At 36.7% G+C, this 16,645-nt stretch overlaps 1 protein-coding gene across 3 annotated transcripts in view; it reads left to right on the plus strand.

Moving 5' to 3' along the window:
• LOC150101904 (FYVE, RhoGEF and PH domain-containing protein 2-like) overlaps positions 1-16,645 on the plus strand; it is a 310,945-nt gene that overhangs the window by 218,579 nt on the left and 75,721 nt on the right. For all 3 annotated transcript variants that reach the window (XM_090400010.1, XM_090400009.1, XM_090400011.1), the window contains one exon: positions 5,939-6,123. In XM_090400010.1, the coding sequence (XP_090256136.1) occupies positions 5,939-6,123 (185 nt within the window). The remainder of the gene's footprint in view (positions 1-5,938; positions 6,124-16,645) is intronic.

A 16,645-nucleotide genomic window follows, 5' to 3' on the forward strand; every position in this document is an offset into this window, starting at 1 on the left:
CTTATTTTAATTCATTTTGTGTATGTATATTTGATAACTGCATTTTTTTTGCTTGCATGGTTGTGATTGGGCAGATTGAGTTGCCATTTGGTTGTGAGTGCTTCATCAGTGAATGAGTTCAAGGAGAGGCATGACAGATGGTGTGTGAACAGTGGTTAGATTGGGTTTTCCACGATGAGTCTTTGACTCTGTGGAGATGCCTGAGAAGTGATAATCATAATAATGATCCCTTTCTCATCAAGTATGGCTGTTTCTTAAATTCATTAATTTAAGAATTTAAATTTGAGTCAAATGTCCAGTGATTTCATCAGAGATATGTCAGTTTAAATCTGCTGCATTTAAGCAGCAGAATTTAAACTGTTTCACTCTGAAAATAAATTTAAAAAATCTATATAGCACATATAGATTTTTTTTATGGTGGAACAGTTTGCTTGTTGAAGCAGTGAGTGCATCTAAGTGTTAATGAGTTTAAAGAAAGGTATGACTGGTGTGGGTGATGTATGGTCTTTCTTCAGTGAGTTCTTGACTCCCTAGAAGAATTTATATATATATATATATATATATATATATATATATATATATATATATATATATATATATATATATATATATATATATATATATATAAATATTTTTTTTACCTTGGGAATAATGTGTATTAGGGTTAACAAGTAAAGGAGGGCGCTAGTGGGCCAAGCGCTGCAGACGCGATTTGAAGAGCTCCTGATTCAGATAAGTTTTACTAGGAATAATTAAGTATATATGCGTAATTGTTTAAGTAAGAGCGGCTGTAAACGTTGTACGCTACCGATATTATTAGTGTGGGTTTTTTTTCCTTGCCTAAACTAAATTACGAAATCGTCATTATTAGACCTAGTAACCTGCAGAGAAAAAAAAAAAAAATGGCGGCGGCATTGTCATTCCATGATTTTAATTTAGATTTCAGTCGTTTCGTTAAGTGTGAGGTCTGTTATATGTATTCCTTCGATTACATAAATGATTTGTGGATGTTTAGTGCGGATGGAAGAAGGGTGTGTGCGAAGTGTGACCTGAACGAGGAACTCATGAATGCGAATACGAAATTAATGACAGAAAGTGCTAGTACTGATTGTGTCGCGAGTGCACATTTGAAAGAGAGAGATGGTGGGAAAGAGAGGCGAAAAAATGTTAGAAAATCAGGAAAAAAGAAAAAGAGCGATTTGGCAACCGTAACGGATGTTAAAAGGGACGAAAGTGAGAGAACGAATGAAAGTAGAAATGGCATGATGCAGAAATCACAAGTAAAAAAAATCGAAAGAATAAATGATAGCAAAAAAAGAATGAATAATGATGAAAGTTGGACGCATGTTGGAACGAAAGTACTGAACCAAAGAAAGATGAATGACAGTAAAAGTGAGAAGAATGATAGCGAAAGTTGGACGCATGTTAGTCCAAAAGTAGGGAAACAAAGAAAGATAAATGAGAGTGAAAGTGAGGAGAATGATAGTGAAAGTTGGACGTATGTTGGACCGAAAGTACGGAAACAAAGAAGGATGAATGGGAGGGAAAGTGAAAAGAGGGGGTCGAGAGTTAGAAAGTTAGAAAGATTTAATAATAGAGAGAATGTGTCGTGGGGTTCGGAAGGTGAATTGGATTGGATGAAGCAAGAAATGAAATGGATGCGGAATGAAATTAAGAGAATTCAGGTCAAAACTATTAAAATAAATCATGATGGCATGAAAGAGTTAACGAAAGATGAGCAAGTGGCGTTGTATGGCAACTCCGTTATTAAAGGTGTGCTAGAGGATAAAATGCACAAGGTATGTTTTCCAGGCGGTAAAATGAGTAGAGTGATTGAGGCATTGAATATGAGGCGGGAGCGAGCAAAAGAGTTAATTGTATTAATTGGTACAAATGATTTGAGAGAGAACAAAGAACATGTCAAAATGAATGTCAGGAGACTGCTTGGAAAGATAAAAGAGAATAGTGTGACAGGAAGGGTAGTCAGTGTGTTGATTAGGTATGATTGTGGTGAAATGAGGCAGAGAGCAAGGATTATGAATGATATTCTGGCTGAAATGTGTGAGGAGATGGGAGTACAGTTTGTTAATGTGTGGAATGAGTTTGAGGGACGAAGTGAGCTGTATGGGAGCGATGGACTGCATTTGAGTGGTTATGGTGTGAGTCGCTTGGAGAGACTGCTGCTGGAAAGTAGAGAAGTGAATAGAGAGAATGAATCAGATCAAGAGGGGAGTGATGTGGAAGAGCAGGAGAGTAAGACAGGAGAGATTGAAGAAGTGGAAGTGAGTGGTATGAGTATAGAAAATGAGAGAATGGGTGTGCAAGAGGAGCAGGGAAACAGGGAGGCTCAGGGTAGACAGGGGTACACAGCGTGAGAAAGGTGGATGCTCCAAGAGGAGGTGAGAGCATGTGTAGGCAGGAAAGTAATAGGATGACCAGGGATGAAGAGGAAACAGATGGAATTGCAAAGGGTTCTAAAATGAAGAAGCAGAAAGGGAAATGGCCCCAGTCGAGTGAGTTGTATCAGTGAAACTAGCTGTAGATCCAGAAATGAGTTGTTGTGTTTGTATACCAATGCTAGAAGTAAAAAACAAGGTGGATGAAATGGTTGCACTAATTGCGACTGTGCACCCAGAGATTGTCGGAATAAGTGAGACATGGTTAGATGAGGATGACATCCTGACAGGAATAGAGATGGAAAAGTATGATGTGTTTCGTGAGGATAGAAGGGGTAAAAAGGGAGGGCGAGTGCTATTGATGATAGAGAAAGAGTTATGTCCATACAAGGTAGAGATGCAAGAGGGAAATAGGGCCAGTGGTTTTGAGGCAGTATGGTGTGAGATAGAGGCGAATAGAATCAAATACTTGGTGGGATGTTTTTATAGACCTGGTAATGTGGATAGTGGTGATAGTGAAATGTATAGTCAAATAAGCCAAGCAAATAAGAAAAGGGTGATCATTATGGGTGATTTTTAATTATGGCAATATAGACTGGAATGAAGAGATAGCAACTGGAAGTAAAGAAAATGAGTTTCTTGAGTTTTTGAGGGATAACTACCTCAGACAGTATGTAACAGAGGGCATACGAGGATTAAGGGTCTTGGATTTGGTCATCTCATCGAAGGATGTAATTATGAATGAGGTGTCAAATCATCCACCAATTGGTGAAAGTGACCATGAGGTGATTACCTGGGTTGTTGCCAGCAGTGCAAGGACCCCTGTGAAAAAAGGGTATATGTGGAACTACAGGGGGTGGGGCGATTATGAAGAGCTCAGGAGATAGCTTGCAGGTGTAGCATGGAATGAGGAGTTAGCTGGAAAAGAGATCAATGCAGCTTGGGGGATTTTCAAAAACTATTTAGTAGATGCAATGTCTAATTGTATACCATGGGTGAGAAGGTTAAATAAGGTAGGTGTGACATGGATGAATAAAGAGATTAAGCATGCAATACAGAGAAAAAGGGCATTGTGGAGGCAGCATAAGAGAAGTGGAAGTAACCAATTTCATGAGGTCTACAAAGACCAGGCAAGGAGGGTGACTTGTTGGTGAGAGTAGCTAAAGAGAGGTATGAACAGCAGTTAGCTAATGAAGCCAAAAAGAATCCTAGGGAGTTCTTTCGATACGTAGCCAGAAAAAAAAGAATGATTATGGAAGGATGACATTGATTGGAGGAAATGGTATAAAGAAAAAAAAGAATGATTATGGAAGGATGACATTGATTGGAGGAAATGGTATAAAGACAGCTGTTGCAGAATGTGTGGTGGAGATACTTAATGAGCAGTTCATAAAGTTCTTTCAATCTTGTGAATGTGACTTCATGGAGAGATTAAGAGCAGTTGATGATGGGGAGGAAAGACTGACTGTAAGTGAGCAAGAGGTGTTTGGGGAGTTGAGTAAACTAGATGTAAATAAGGCTGTGGGACTTGATAATATATCACCGCATATTCTGAAGGAATGTGCCAGAGAGTTGACACCTGCCTTGACATATTTTTTTAATACGAGTCTTGACTTGGTCAAATTCCTAAAGAGTGGGAGGAGGGCAAGATTGTGCCACTTCATAAAGGAGGTGATCGAACTCAAGCATCAAACTATAGGCCTATCTGTGTGTCAGGTGTTGTGGTTAAGTTGTTGGAGAAGCTTGTGAGAACTAGGATCCAGAGTTGGGTTGACAACAATGGTATAATCTTCGATGGACAGCATGGATTTGCTAAAGGGAGGTCATGTTTTAGTAATCTACTTACTTATTACAATAAAGTGACTGCTTCCTTGGACAGAGGAGAAGGATACACAGTAATATACTTGGATTTCGCAAAAGCTTTTGATAGAGTACCTCATGATAAGTTGACAGTGAAACTAGAGCAGATGGGGTTGGATATTAGATTAGTGCATTGGATTGGAGACTGGCTATCTGATAGGTATCAACAAGTTGTGTATGGGGATGCAATATCCAGGAAAAGGAAAGTCACTAGTGGAGTGCCTCAGGGGTCTGTTTTAGGGCCATTACTATTTAACTTATATATTAATGATATTGGTGAAGATTTGGATGGAGATATTCAGTTGTTTGCAGATGATGCAAAGTTGGGACGAACCATAAAGAGTAGTGAAGATGTTGTGGCCTTGCAAGAAGACTTGAATAAATTGAGTGATTGGGCAAGCAAATGGGGATGTGAGTTCAATGTTGCAAAATGTAAGGTTTTAAAATTTGGAAAACAAAGATGGGATGCAGAATTTATGCTTGGTGAGAATATATTGTTGGAAGTAGAGGAAATAAGAGATCTGGGGGTGATAGTGGATAAAGATCTAAAATTTAGGGGACACATCGCCAAAATTGTGAAGACAACACAAAGGCTTCTGTAAATGATGCGTAGGACACTGACATGTAGAAGTAGGGAGATTCTTGTTCCATTGTATAAAGCTTTGATTAGGCCGCACATGGACTATTGTGCCCAGATTTGGTCACCTGGTTTTCAGAAGGATGAAGAGATGTTGGAAAGGGTCCAGAGGCGACTGACTAAGGTAGTTTCTGACCTCTGGAATGTCGAGTATGAGGAAAGATTGAAAAGATGTAATTTGCAGAGTCTAGTGGAGAGAAGGAAGAGGGGAGATATGATAGAGACCTACAAGTTGGTAAGGGGTTGTTATAGGATCAGTGGTGGAGAAGTTCTACAGAGAATAGTGGAAGAACCAGAGGTCATCCCCGGAAACTGTATAAAGAGGGTGTGAGTAGGGGAGTGAGAGGCAGGTTTTTTTCGTGCAGAGTTGTGAGTGATTGGAATGCCTTGCCTGAGAGTGTGGTGTCTGCAAGGAGTTTGAATGTGTTTAAGACACAGTATGATGAGATGTGTGTGAGATAAAAGGACCTCCTAGATGAGTCTTTGACTCCATGAAGTCTTGTTTAATAATAATAATAATAATAATAATTTTATATAAACTTGGTTATTTTACTCCTAATCCCAAGTAAGCAAACAGTTAGGTTTGTGCCTGAACGTAGTTCAAGTCTAAAGGTGGTACAACACCAGGGCAACTCATTGTAAAGGTGGGTAAAGTTCTAATCACTATTCTTAGTATTTTCCATAATGTAAAGCACATCTCACTAAGAGATGTATACTGCAATACATTATGGGTGGGATCACTACCCAGACCAGTTTCAACCTTTTTTGAGGTCTCCTGAGTGAGTAGCTAGACCCTAAATAAATACCAAGGTTTTAGTAATACAGAGTCTTATCAACTTTACCTACACAAGTTGCAACTTGTATAGGTAAAGTTGATAAGGCTCTGTATTATCTTAATGTATTATTTTAATGTCATAATGCAATAATAGTGAACTAAACCTCTTTTCATATGAATATTTTTATAGTTTTCTATTTTTCTATTTATTTTTTCATGATGTTTGATTTTATATTGGATGAAAATAACATTTTGAGTTTTATCTTTCAGTTTAATGATCTTCTGTTATTATGCAGTCAAAGGCTCATAGCTAATAGAGTTGTGTCTGGACCTTCTTTTCGAGTAAGGGCAAAATTAGATGTTGAAGGACTCATAGTAGAAGAAGGGGATAATCTTGAGACTGCAAACACATTCTATATTAGGAATACTGGACGTTCTATTGAGCTATATACACAGTGAGTTTCCTTTTATAAAAATTCAAGTTAAATTTGTAAATTTTTATCTCAGGAAACCTCTTACTATTGGGTATTTTGATTCTCACTTAGGATTGATATTGATAATACAGTAATAATTGTAGGTTGCCAATGACTTTAGTTAGTTTATTATTATTATTACACCATGGATTCAACAGACTCATCATATTGAAAGTAACACTGGTCAGCAACGATTTAAATTGTCAAAGAAGGATCAAAACAAGCGGATTCAATGTATTTTAGTGTAGAATTTAAAAATGGGACTCTTTCCCTCACTCCTTCGATGTGTCTGGGTTCTTTGTTATGAGCATGCCAGCAAACCCTTCTCTAGCTATTCAGAGATAAAAATGAAAAAAAATATGTATATCAATCAGAAAAAAAAAATGTAAATTTTTTTAAAATTTTAAAATGCTTATATATATATATATATATATATATATATATATATATATATATATATATATATATATATATATATATATATATATATATATATATATATATTGAAAAACTTTAATGACTGTTACCGAGAGATAAAGAGATGACAGGTTTATATTTAAAAATATACTACTAGTTTACTAGTTTCGTTGAATAGATCAACATCCTCAGGTATCACAATCAAAGAAATATATAAAAGAATTACAAAGACTTAAAATTGTAATAACAGAACAAGTATAAAAAGACAGTAGCGTGTTTGAAAAACAAATGCGAGTATGAGTTCCAAACAAACGTCTACTACGCGCTATCGTGAGTGTGCCAGTACTGAACAGAAGCAATGTGTGCATCAGAGAGATTGTAACTCAAGCTGTTGTTGATATGAGAGGAATCTAGAGAAATTTCCCTGGATTCGACAATCTTTCTTTCGAGTTCATCGTAGCACACATGGATGTTAGAAGTTTGAGTCCAGTTTACAATGTGTTGGCGGCCTTCATCTGAGTTAGCTGAAAAGAGAACGTGGCTAGAGAGAGCGCTAACTCTAGTCCTGTTATAGGAAATATCTCTACGGTGTTCACCCAAACGTAGAAGGATGGATTTGGCAGTCTGCCCATAGTATGGCTTTCCACAATCACACAAAATCTTGTACACTCCTGGAAACTGAGTAGGAAGATGTTTTTGTTTATGTTTGCTAAGTAATGAACGAAGTTTTGGAAGCGTAGTGAAGCAAGTTTTGAAGTTAAATTTCTTGAGAATCTTGGCCAGTTTTGGTGAGAGAGAGAGCTGATGTAAGGCAAGGAGATGATGGCTCTTGGGGAAGAGGGATCTTCAGAAGTAGTTAAGTGCCTGGGGGAAAGAAATTTGTCAATTTTCTTTGGAGAGAAACCATTGTTAATGAAAGTTTTTTTAAGAAAAAGGAGTTCATTTTCAATTTCTGTTTCTTCTGTAAGTAATGAGTTGGCTCGGTGAGCTAAGGTGGAAATAATACCACATTTTTGTGGGGGATAGTGATGGGAGGAAGCATGAAGGTATCTATCAGTATGAGTAGGCTTTCTAAAAATTGAGAATTTAATGCTCTCAGCACATCTGGTAAGTTTGAGGTCTAAAAAGGGAAGGCAGTCATCTGATTCCAGTTCGAAGGTGAAAGAGATTTTTTCATGGCACTTGTTTAGGTGGTCTAAAAATAAATAGAGGTTATTGACACCGTCTTCCCAGATGAGGAAAATATCATCAATATAGCGGTACCAGACTTTTGGTTTAAAGTGAAAGGAGTGAATAGCTTTTTCTATATTTATATTTTTATATTTCTCAATGATTTTGAAGTATCATTAATATACTGGTTGAACAGCAGTGGTCTCTAACACAGACTACTAAGGCACACCACTAGTGACTTTCCTCTTCTGGAATATTGCTTCCCCATACAGAACTTGCTGATACCTTTCAGATAGCCAATCTCTGATCCATTGCAATAGTCTGCTATCCAGCCACATCTGCTCTAGTTTGACTATCAACTTATCATGTGATAAACTATCAAAAGCCTTTGCAAAATCTAAGCATACTATTGTGTATCCTCTCCTTTGTCCAATGAAGCCATCACCTTATTGTAATAAGGTGACAGCTTCATTGGACAGAGTCTAACTCTAGAGTTAACAATACAAATATTATTTAATAAAAAATGAATGAGTTTGAAAACAAGAACCAAACATTCCCCTCCCCCCTCAAAAAAAGAAGTAATGTAATAATACTGACAACTATGTTAGTATTATATTATATATATATATATATATATATATATATATATATATATATATATATATATATATATATATATATATATATATATATATATTCAGTACAATGAAACCTACTGGTGCCTGCACTCCCACAGAAGGTTCTCTCCTAAGGAATTAGTGAAGGAATTTTTTGAGCTGACATAAAGAAAAACAAACCCAAGAAAGCTGATCATTATTGGAGATCTAAACAGGGAGATAGGAAACGAAGCTCATATAGAAATATTTTGGGAAAATTTGGAGAAGAGGGCAAAGCTAATAATAATAAGTACCTGCTAAATTTTTTGTTCAGGACACTGAGTCATTACTATGTTTCAACATAAAGATTTGCACAAATTCACATGGAGAGAAGACAGTCAAAAATAAATATTTTATTGTCAAAAATGATATCTTCATGCTTCAGGACATAAAAGGATATAAAATGATCATTATCATCATTTAGTTTTAACTGTGATAAAAAAAAAATGAATACCATATTGAAAAGAACAATATCTAAGAAAGTTTTTAAAAGAATTAAATCTAAGTAGCTCTAGATTTAATTAAATTAAATTTAGAGCTACTTAATTTCATTTCAATAAAAAATGAAAGAGTTTGAAAACAAGAACCAAACCTTGGCACCTGAGTGGCAAACTCTGAAGAAAACATTGATGGATTCAGCTAGGGAGGCATAGTAAAATCATCTAAGGATAAAAATATAAAAACTTTGTGATGGACATAAGAAAGAAAGCTTTTGATATGCTTCCTGGAAAAGACAGAAGCATCAAAAGTTTCTAGTAAGTAAGTCAGCAAATGCCCCAACAGAGAAAACTGTAAGAGACGCTGAGCTATGTGTAATAGTAGCTTAACAAAATCAGAGGAAGACTTTGGCAAGAATGTAGAAGGTAAATATCAGGAAAGTAGCAAAATGTTCTGGAGGCTGTTGAAAAAAAAAAAAAACTTAGCAAATAGAGGAAATATTAGAGTAAAAGGAATCAGATGATGAAGGGAACATGAAAACTGAAACTAAGTTATTCTGGATATCTGGGATAATTATTTTTAAGGACTGGAATGAAGCAAACAGTGACAAATGAGTGGTAGAAAATATTCAAAAGGGATGCAATCAGGAGTATATAATAATACTCGAGATAGAAAAAGCTGTCAACAGGATAAAATATGGAAAGGCAGCTAGAGTAGATTATCTTCACCTATAATTTTCTTTTATAAGTGTTCCAGGTAAGATTTATACAAGCATACTTGAGAAGAGGTTAAAGAAAACTGTGGAAAAGAAACTTGGAGCAGTCTCTCTGCCAATTTTCAGGCCAAACAGAGGTTGCAAAGATCAGATTTACATTTTATGACAAATAGTTGAGAAATTGCAGGAATGTTACAAGGATTTGTATTTAAGTTTTGTAGATCTGGAAAAAGTGTATGACAGGATGCCAAGAGAAAAGCTAGTTAAAATGCTACAATTATATGGTGTAAGTGGAATGTTATGTAAAATGATACATACTCTATATTTAAGTTGTAAGTCAGCAGTTAAAATTGAAGGAAGTACAGAATGAAGGTTTAATGTAAAATCAGGTGTGAGACAAGGAGATGAACTATATCCCTGTACTAGTGTCGATTAACTATATGGATCACATTATGAAAGAAAGTGGCATTAAACCTGGTATCAGAATCAGAGATATCAAACTTAGCTCTTTACTTTATGCAGACTTTTATTCTTAAAGAAATCTAGTGCAGTCTCCAAGATTCTTTAATTAAACTGATTTTTTTTTTAAACCCACACATATGAGAGATACAAGAACCTATAGCACATCAGTGATGTGTGTGGTGGTGGGGGGGTGCAGGTAAGGATAGGGAAAGAAGAAATGAAGAGCTAGTGGTTGTAGTTGTTGAGAAACATATTATGAGGTAGGCTGTTCCAGTGGACTGAGGCAGATGGAATAAATGAAGAAAATGAGAAGCAAGTTTGATATGTTGGCAGTTGTACTGAAAAGGGATGTGTGGGCAGTTGCTGCTCTTGTTTTAACAAGCTGAAGAGAAAGTAGAGAATGCTGTTTGCCAGTTTCCTTGAGCAGTGACCATGAAATAACCTATAGGAGAGATACAGTCTGTGAGAGAAGGGTCATCAGTGAGATGAATTGCTCTCCTCTGGACAGCATCAAGAATTTTTAGGGAGGTTTGAGGTGCATCACCCCAAATGTATGAACAGTATTTTAAGGATGGGCAAATTTGGGATTTCAGTTGGATGGATGTAAAATAGTATCTTGAGCAGAAAGGTATACCTAATTTTTTAGAAACTGAGGAACAATTTGTATGATGTATTTTTGCTAGGAGAGGTTGGAAGTAAATGTCAGTCCAAGTAAAGAGATTTGATCCTGTCTGGTGATTTCTGTATTACTGAGGGAGGGGGCGGGTAAGGGAGGGTGAGCTCAAATCCTGTTTGCGACAGAAAAGCTAGGACTATGTTTAGGTGGCATTGAAGGTGAGCAGATTATCTGTGTCCACACTGAAGGGTGACATAGAGATCATTGTTTAAGATATTGGACAGATCTTGAAATTTGGGATGTCTGAGAACTGTATAGATTGTTAAAAGAGTAAGATGGAGTATACTATGGTTGGCAAGCTGTAGATAGGATTAGTAGTGAGAGTAGGTCATTTATGTATAGGAGAAAGAGGGTAGGTTATAAAACAGAACCATGAGGCACTCCTGCATTGGTCACAAAGTTTGAAGAGAGAGTGCCATCCACCATGCTGCACAATGAATGGACAGAGAGAAAACCAGCTATCCAATTACAGAGGTGGCAGGTAGATTGAAGGAAGGTAGTTTGTTGAGCATGCCCAATACCAAACATGATCAAAATCCCTGGAAATGTCAAGGGTAACACAGCATGCTTCTCTATAAACCTTTCCATGGCATGTGTCCAGTGGTGAGTGATTCTCTTCCACTTTCAACTTAAAAATGGAAGAGAATTTTGGATAAAAAGGGGGGGGGTTGGAAGTCTTCATGCCATTGAAGATGATTTCTGTGATGTGCTTAGCACAGGCATCTAGGTGGTCAGAGGAAGAACAGAAGCAATAGTTAGACCATAGAAAGGAAGGTAGTAGTTTCAGATGTCATCTCACTTGGTACCTTTATAGTGGCAAATTACATGGAGTTAGGAGTGGTTGAAGAGCAGGCATTCTCTTTGAATAGAGACTTACATAATATTGTGATCTGAGTTGTCAAGAAATGTCCTCTGTGGTGTATCTGGAAGAATTGATTAAATAAAAGATAATGGGTATTGGGAAAGTGGAGAAGGAGAGTTATCAGGAATTCAGATAGGCAAATACAGTATATGATTTGCATTAGATCATTGCTTAATAGCAAAAACTTCTGAATCACATCCAGTTTGATCACTGGCACCAGAAAAGGGGAGCCAGTTGGGGTTGTGGACATTACGATTGCCTAGGAAGATGACTTCACTATTTGGATTGTAGATGGTCAAGCTTCATAGAGAAGAATAAAAACTGTACCAAATTTGGCATGATAATTAGAAATAAAAAGGCCAAAACATATAAAATAGGCAGAGACAGAAAACTTCAACTGCATTCTGAATGAAGAACTTATAGAATAAATAAAATATTTCAGCTATTTTGACATAATTTTTTGTGAAGATGACATTAAATATGGAAATAGACAACAGAATAAGCAAAACTGGTGGGGTGAGGAGCAAGTTAAATAAATGGAATGAGAGAGAAATCTCACATGGAATAAAAGAGAAATTAGCCATAACACTAAACTAACAGTATACAAGACAGCGTTCAAGCCAATTATAACTTGTGGATTGGAGAGTTTGGTTAGTAAACAGTTGATCAAAGACTGGAGACCACAGATGTAAGAGTTCTGAGAAAAATTAGAGGAGTGAACAGATTGCATCACTGGTAGAATCATATTAAAAATAAAGATATTAGGAAGGAACTTGACATTGTTAGTATTGAATAATGTGTGAGCAGAGCTAATTAGAAGATGGCATGGTCACTTAAAAAGAATGGGAGAGGAAAGGTTAGCAAAACAGATGTGTGATGATGATGAGGAAAAAGATCCCAAGAAAGACCAATAGATGGATTGGTGAAGTTAAAAGTGCTGTAGAAGACAAAAATATAAGATCTGATAATACTGACATACTGACAAATGAGAGAATAATTTGGAGGAAAATTGATGATAGGACATTAGTAATAATGGAAACTTAATAATATCGATAGTTATATAATTACTCCCTATATTGTGGACATTGCAGTTGCCTAGGAAGATGACTTCACTATTTGGATTGTAGATGGTCAAGCTTCATGGAGAAGAATGAAGGAATAAAAGCTAACATATTTGGCATTATCTTACTATCCCGTACATCCCTTGAAGGTACGCATCAGGAAATTGCTGATGGTATTTGAAATATAAACATATCAAAGTTTATATAACAAAAACTGTTTTTTGTAACAACCATCAGAAGGGCACATGTAAGTTCATATTATTGAAAAATAAGCTTCATATGTCAGTTAAAGCAAAGCATGGTATTGTAGTATAACAATTCAGGGAAGATAGAATTTCAGAACTTTCAAAATTGTGCAGCTCAAAAAAACTTCACATATATCTAATAATACCACTGTGGCTTGTTAATGAAGTTGTGCTAAGGTGATACAAGAATCTGTATATAAAACTTTGGTCGTGTGACCTTTTTTTAAAATCAGTTCCATGCATGGTAGGTTACAAAACGTATTAAATGTGTAACATAACAGTACTGTCTGTGGAGGAGAAGGGAGGATGAGATATTTGCCTTCTGCTTGTTGTTTAAAGCAGGACTGTCCAATCTTAGGTAATCCGAGGGCCGCATTAAAAAAAAATATTTATCCGAGGGCTGCGTCACAATGAGCATCTAGTAATTTGGTGAGCAGCAGCGACACAACCTGGATAGCTGAACAAACGAACAACACTAATCGCATGCTCACGAGGAATGTGAGCACGTGATTAGTGTTGAAAAACATGTGGGTATATAGTGGTGTAAAAACACCAAATAAAATTACCAACATCGAGGTTATTGATTAATGATAGAATTAAAATATCTAATACATACTCGATTCAAATTGTTATTTTATTTTTTTGCTCGTGAAAATCAAAAACCCACAGGCAAGCCGCACAAAATCACATCATGGGCACTGCTTTGGACAGCCCTGGTTTAAATCATAATATCAGTTATGTTGAATAAAAATTCTTTCTAACACAACAAAAATAATATACTGAGTTACACAGCCTCCATTGATCAGTTACTGGGATGATCAGATTCCATCTGGGACACAGAAAACCTTTATTAGGGCTTTTCAGTAGAAGGTAAGTTACCAGTCTCCTGTAGAAGCAGAGTTTTCATCTTGCATGGTAAACAAACTTGTCAGAAAATATTCATAATTAACAGACATCGAAGAATTATGCAGGTATGATTAACTACCTTGCCAGAGCATTAAGTAGGTTTCTATGAAACCAAGTTATTTGGCTATGATAGGCCATTGAACTTAGCATTTTAAGAAGGTGAATGTTAAATTAAGGGGATAAAAATCCCTTATTATTTTACAGCCAGTATGCAAAACTCTAAAATTGAAAACTATGATCTAAGAGTTTCATGCCGAAGAACTATCGGCAAATCCAAGCGTAAGTGACCACCTGGTAGTACAACACCAAGGCAACTCAAAGCAAAGGTGGAGTAAGATCCCTCACTATTATTATTATTATTATTAAAACAAGACCTCATGGAGTCAAAGACTCATCTAGGAGGTCCTTTTATCTTACACACACATCTCATCATACCGTGTCTTAAACACATTCAAACTACTTGCAGACACCACACTCTCAGGCAATCTCAGGCAAGGCATTCCAATCATTCACAACTCTGCATGAAAAAAACCTGCCTCTCACTCCCCTACTCACACCCTCTTTATACAGTTTCCAGGGATGACCTCTGGTTCTCCCCTGATCTCCCACTATTCTCTGTAGAACTTCTCCACCATTGATCCTATAACAACCCCTTACCAACTTGTAGGTCTCTATCATATCTCCCCTCTTCCTTCTCTCCACGAGACTCTGCAAATTACATCTTTTCAATCTTTCCTCATACTCAACATTCCAGACGTCAGAAACTACCTTAGTCATTCGCCTTTGGACCCTTTCCAACATCTCTTCATCCTTCTGAAAACCCGGTGACCAAATCTGGGCACAATAGTCCAAGTGTGGCCTAATCAAAGCCTTATACATTGGAACAAGTATCTCCCTACTTCTACATGTCAGTGTCCTCCGCATCATTCCCAGAAGTCTTTGTGTTGTCTTCACAATTTTGGCGATGTGTCCCCTAAATTTTAGATCCTTATCCACTATCATCCCCAGATCTCTTATTTCCTCTACTTCCAACAATATATTCTCACCAAGCATAAATTCTGCATCCCATCTTTGTTTTCCAAATTTTAAAACCTTACATTTTGCAACATTGAACTCACATCCCCATTTGCTTGCCCAATCACTCAATTTATTCAAGTCTTCTTGCAAGGCCACAACATCTTCACTACTCTTTATGGTTCGTCCCAACTTTGCATCATCTGCAAACAACTGAATATCTCCATCCAAATCTTCACCAATATCATTAATATATAAGTTAAATAGTAATGGCCCTAAAACAGACCCCTGAGGCACTCCACTAGTGACTTTCCTTTTCCTGGATATTGCATCCCCATACACAACTTGTTGATACCTATCAGATAGCCAGTCTCCAATCCAATGCACTAATCTAATATCCAACCCCATCTGCTCTAGTTTCACTGTCAACTTATCATGAGGTACTCTATCAAAAGCTTTTGCGAAATCCAAGTATATTACTGTGTATCCTTCTCCTCTGTCCAAGGAAGCAGTCACTTTATTGTAATAAGTAAGTAGATTACTAAAACATGACCTCCCTTTAGCAAATCCATGCTGTCCATCAAAAATTATACCATTGTTGTCAACCCAACTCTGGATCCTAGTTCTCACAAGCTTCTCCAACAACTTAACCACAACACCTGACACACAGATAGGCCTATAGTTTGATGCTTGAGTTCGATCACCTCCTTTATGAAGTGGCACAATCTTGCCCTCCTTCCACTCTTTAGGAACTTGACCAAGTGCAAGACTCGTATTAAAAAAATATGTCAAGGCAGGTGTCAACTCTCTAGCACACTCCTTCAGAATACGTGGTGATATATTATCAAGTCCCACAGCCTTATTTACATCTAGTTTACTCAACTCCCCAAACACCTCTTGCTCACTTACAGTCAGTCTTTCCTCCCCATCATCAACTGCTCTTAATCTCTCCATGAAGTCACATTCACAAGATTGGAAGATCTTTATGAATTGCTCATTAAGTATCTCCACAACACATTCTGCAACAGCTGTCTTTATACCATTTCCTCCAATCAATGTCATCCTTCCATAATCATTCTTTCTTTTGCTGGCTACATATCGAAAAAACTCCCTAGGATTCTTTTTGGCTTCATTAGCTAACTGCTGTTCATACCTCTCTTTAGCTACTCTCACCAACCAAGTCACCCTCCTTGCCTGGTCTTTGTAGACCTCATGAAATTGGTTACTTCCACTTCTCTTATGCTGTCTCCACAATGCCTTTTTTTTCTGTATTGCATGCTTAATCTCTTTATTCATCCATCTCACACCTACCTTATTTAACCTTCTCACCCATGGTATACATTTAGATATCCTTGATATTTTCTCATAATGTAAAAACAAACAGCTCCTAGGATATGTAATACTGCTTTACATTATGAGGAGAGGTCACTACCCAGACTGGTTTCAACCTTTTTTGAGGTCTCATCAGTGAGTAGCTAGACCTGGATGATATCAAAAAAGGTTGAAACCAGTCTGGGTAGTGACCTCTCCTCATAATGTAAAGCAGTATTACATCTCCTAGGAGCGGTTTGTTTTTACATTATGAGAAAATATCAAGGATATCTAAATGTATACCATGGGTGAGAAGGTTAAATAAGGTAGGTGTGAGATGGATGAATAAAGAGATTAAGCATGCAATACAGAAAAAAAAGGCATTGTGGAGACAGCATAAGAGAAGTATTCGTATAGTGAAGGTATGTAAGTGAAAAGAACTTACATACCTTCACTATACGAATGCCAGAAAGGTGTGCCCATATATTATATTATCTTATATTATAACTAAGATGAAATGCCAAACGGCTACTTTTTCTGGCGAAGTTAATTAAATTAAGGGGATAAAAAT

Source organism: Typopeltis vanoorti, chromosome 11, assembly GCF_054136105.1.
Source record: "Typopeltis vanoorti isolate ZY-2024b chromosome 11, IOZ_Tvanoo_1.0, whole genome shotgun sequence".
Taxonomy (NCBI): Eukaryota; Metazoa; Arthropoda; class Arachnida; order Uropygi; family Thelyphonidae; genus Typopeltis; species Typopeltis vanoorti.